General features: G+C 38.7%; 1 protein-coding gene across 1 annotated transcript; it reads right to left on the bottom strand.

Annotated features, from left to right (window-relative positions):
- Positions 1–1914, bottom strand: Shps (sheepish). The gene has a single exon (XM_021338927.3). It carries the CDS (start codon positions 1772–1774, stop codon positions 56–58), a length of 1719 nt encoding a protein of 572 aa, XP_021194602.3. The 5' UTR covers positions 1775–1914; the 3' UTR covers positions 1–55.
- Positions 1915–2698: the final 784 nt, after the last annotated feature.

Raw genomic sequence — 2698 nt, 5'->3', positions numbered from 1 at the left:
TGATCGTATAACATCTCATTTATTTAAATACAAAATGCTTACAACTCTTAAAAAATCATATTCGATTCTTCATGTAGCGTAGAAGTGAGACGCCGATCAACACGGCGGTAGTGACCGCGGTTATTTTGATGCCGGTGATTACGTTGATCTGCGAGATCCACCTCTGCAATGGACTTTCGCTGATAAATATTGGCCAATCGGTCGCAATGATGTCGTCGTACGTCTGAGCTTGAGGTCGCAAACACCCCAACAAGTGTAAGTAAGCAGAATGGCCGGCTTCCAACGCGGCTGCCACGTCACCGTCAGCGAATATATCAAGAGCTGCCCATTCTAAAAATTTTGGGCTCCCTACAGTTGTTAGTTCTCTTAGAGCAACGTAATCCCCACAGCGTGGAACATACACATCGGCTACAGGTGTCTCTCGGTAACTCGCAGGAAACGCCGCTTCTGGGCCAAACATATTTACTAGCTGCTCTATGACAGCTTCTTTAGAATCCTGGCCATCGTCGCGTACCATCAGATAACCAATCAACCCTGAATATTTCTCCAAACTTCCTGTAGTGGACAGTTTTGGTTTCTGCATCGCCCAAATTATTGGACCACGCATACTAAATATATCTCCGCTGTATCCTAGTCTAGTCCAAAAGTTTTCCCTGTATAGAATATTAAACTTTTTTGCATACCCAGGTTTCATTTCTTTGGTTATTCTTGCGAATTCTTCTGACAGCAGCCGATCTTCTACTTGTATGTTGTGAAGCTGCTCTGGTCTCAGAGCCATCGCTAACAAGTTGCACACGTAAGTAGTCTCACCCTTTATCGTTTCAAGGATGACTTGCTCAGCGTATGTGCGGATCCCCTTTATAGACATAGATTGCAATGTTATATCAGCTATACTTTGGTTAAGTTTGGAAGAAAGCCGTTTCCTACATTGCCCTAGAAGCTTTTCCCGAAACCTTGTGTTTAAACCACCGAGATGGTTCTTGGCACTGCTTGTCCTGTAACATTGATGCAGATAGAAGAGGAGGGATACGCTGTTGGCCGGAGCACCACAGACTAATCTAACTATAATCCTCATAATTTCCCTCGTATTTGAGAAGAGGAGCGTCTCGCAGATATTTTTCTCCATGGTAGTCCTATCGTAGTACAGCAATGTTTTTCTTTCTTCCTCTATATTTACTCTGCTAGTTTGGAAAAGATCGGTCATACATCTATCTAAGAATGTTTGGTACTGATTTAATTCAAACTTCTCTAAGAAGCTGAGGTATTCAAAATCATGTACGTTATTTAAAAATTCTACTGTATTACCGTCAGGGTATTGGAAGAGCTTCTGGAGCGGTACTTCTTCCCCAGGCTCTTCTGGTATCACGTCAGCTGCATGATGTGATCGCATTAGGTATCCGCTGTGTGCCATTAGTTCTGAGTTTTCTTCGGCCAAGTCGGGATAGATGATGCAGTCGGGCAGGGGTAATTTGAACTCTTTGGCGTACTTGATAAGGTAAAATCTGGCGACGTTGTCTAGTAGCTGCCTGGCTGTTAAGTCGTACGATGAATCCTCGTTGTCGTAGTCTGAGTCCATCATGTTTGTGAAGGCGACGTTGCATTTAGACACGGGCTTGGAGTCAGGTCCTGGCAGATCTATGACCATGATATCCATGGAGTCTCCAAACTTGCTCTTCAGTTTGTGCGCTGCTACAATGCCTGGGAGAGTACATCCTAGGACGATGACGTCTGCTTGTATACTAGTTTTTCCGCCAACACCGAACTTCTTGACCATTAGTGTTTATTATAAATGTATGTAAATATAATTTTATATAAAAAATTAAATGATTTTATATTTTTTACAGATTGACAATTAAATGACGTTCATATTTTACTTGTGAATTTATGGATTGAAATGAATGAATGTTTATGACAACCTTTTTACATAATCCTTTCCAAACAAAACAAAAAACGGGTTCGTTCAGATTTAAAATATTGTTATAATCTTTATGTTAATGAGTATCTTATACGATTTCTTCTTTACACCTAAGAAAATATAATGTAATTTAAGATTAATTTTAAATTACACCTTAAACGTCTTTAATAACGATAGCCTAAAATCAAATTGGTTTTAAATTATAAATTATTAACATAATTTATGACTGTAATATTAGGAATCGTCACGATAGTCACCTTGACCGTGACTTTGATAAGGTCAGCTTTATTTTATTTCACTTCGTTACCGGCCATTACGATTCTCAAAGGTTACTTTAACTGGAATAAGACAAGTAATATAGATACATACTGTAATATTGGTATTAGAGATATAAATCTCTAATGATATAAGAATATCGATAAAACCCGGTAAATGCTAAGGGATCACTTAACATTAAGTTATCGTCAAGGCTATCGACCATATAATGGTCCATTATGGGACTATTATAAGGTCGACCCTTGACGATAATTTAATGTAGTGGTCCCAATGAACCACCAAATGCTATTTTAGCGAACGCCTCACATAATTTTGATAGCAATGAATCCAAAATGATATTGCAACATAGCGAAATATAAGTACAAACAGTGGTTGCATATTATCAATTGAAAGAACAAACAATGCTATCACTATTAAACATTAAACGCCTCATGCCTCAAAAATAACAGTTAAATAAGATAATGCAGATATGATGGCTGTTATCTGTTATCAATCAGCTAGTGACGT

This window comes from Helicoverpa armigera, chromosome 3 (assembly GCF_030705265.1).
Source record: "Helicoverpa armigera isolate CAAS_96S chromosome 3, ASM3070526v1, whole genome shotgun sequence".
Taxonomy (NCBI): Eukaryota; Metazoa; Arthropoda; class Insecta; order Lepidoptera; family Noctuidae; genus Helicoverpa; species Helicoverpa armigera.
This window is presented reverse-complemented; position numbering and strand designations above follow the sequence as displayed.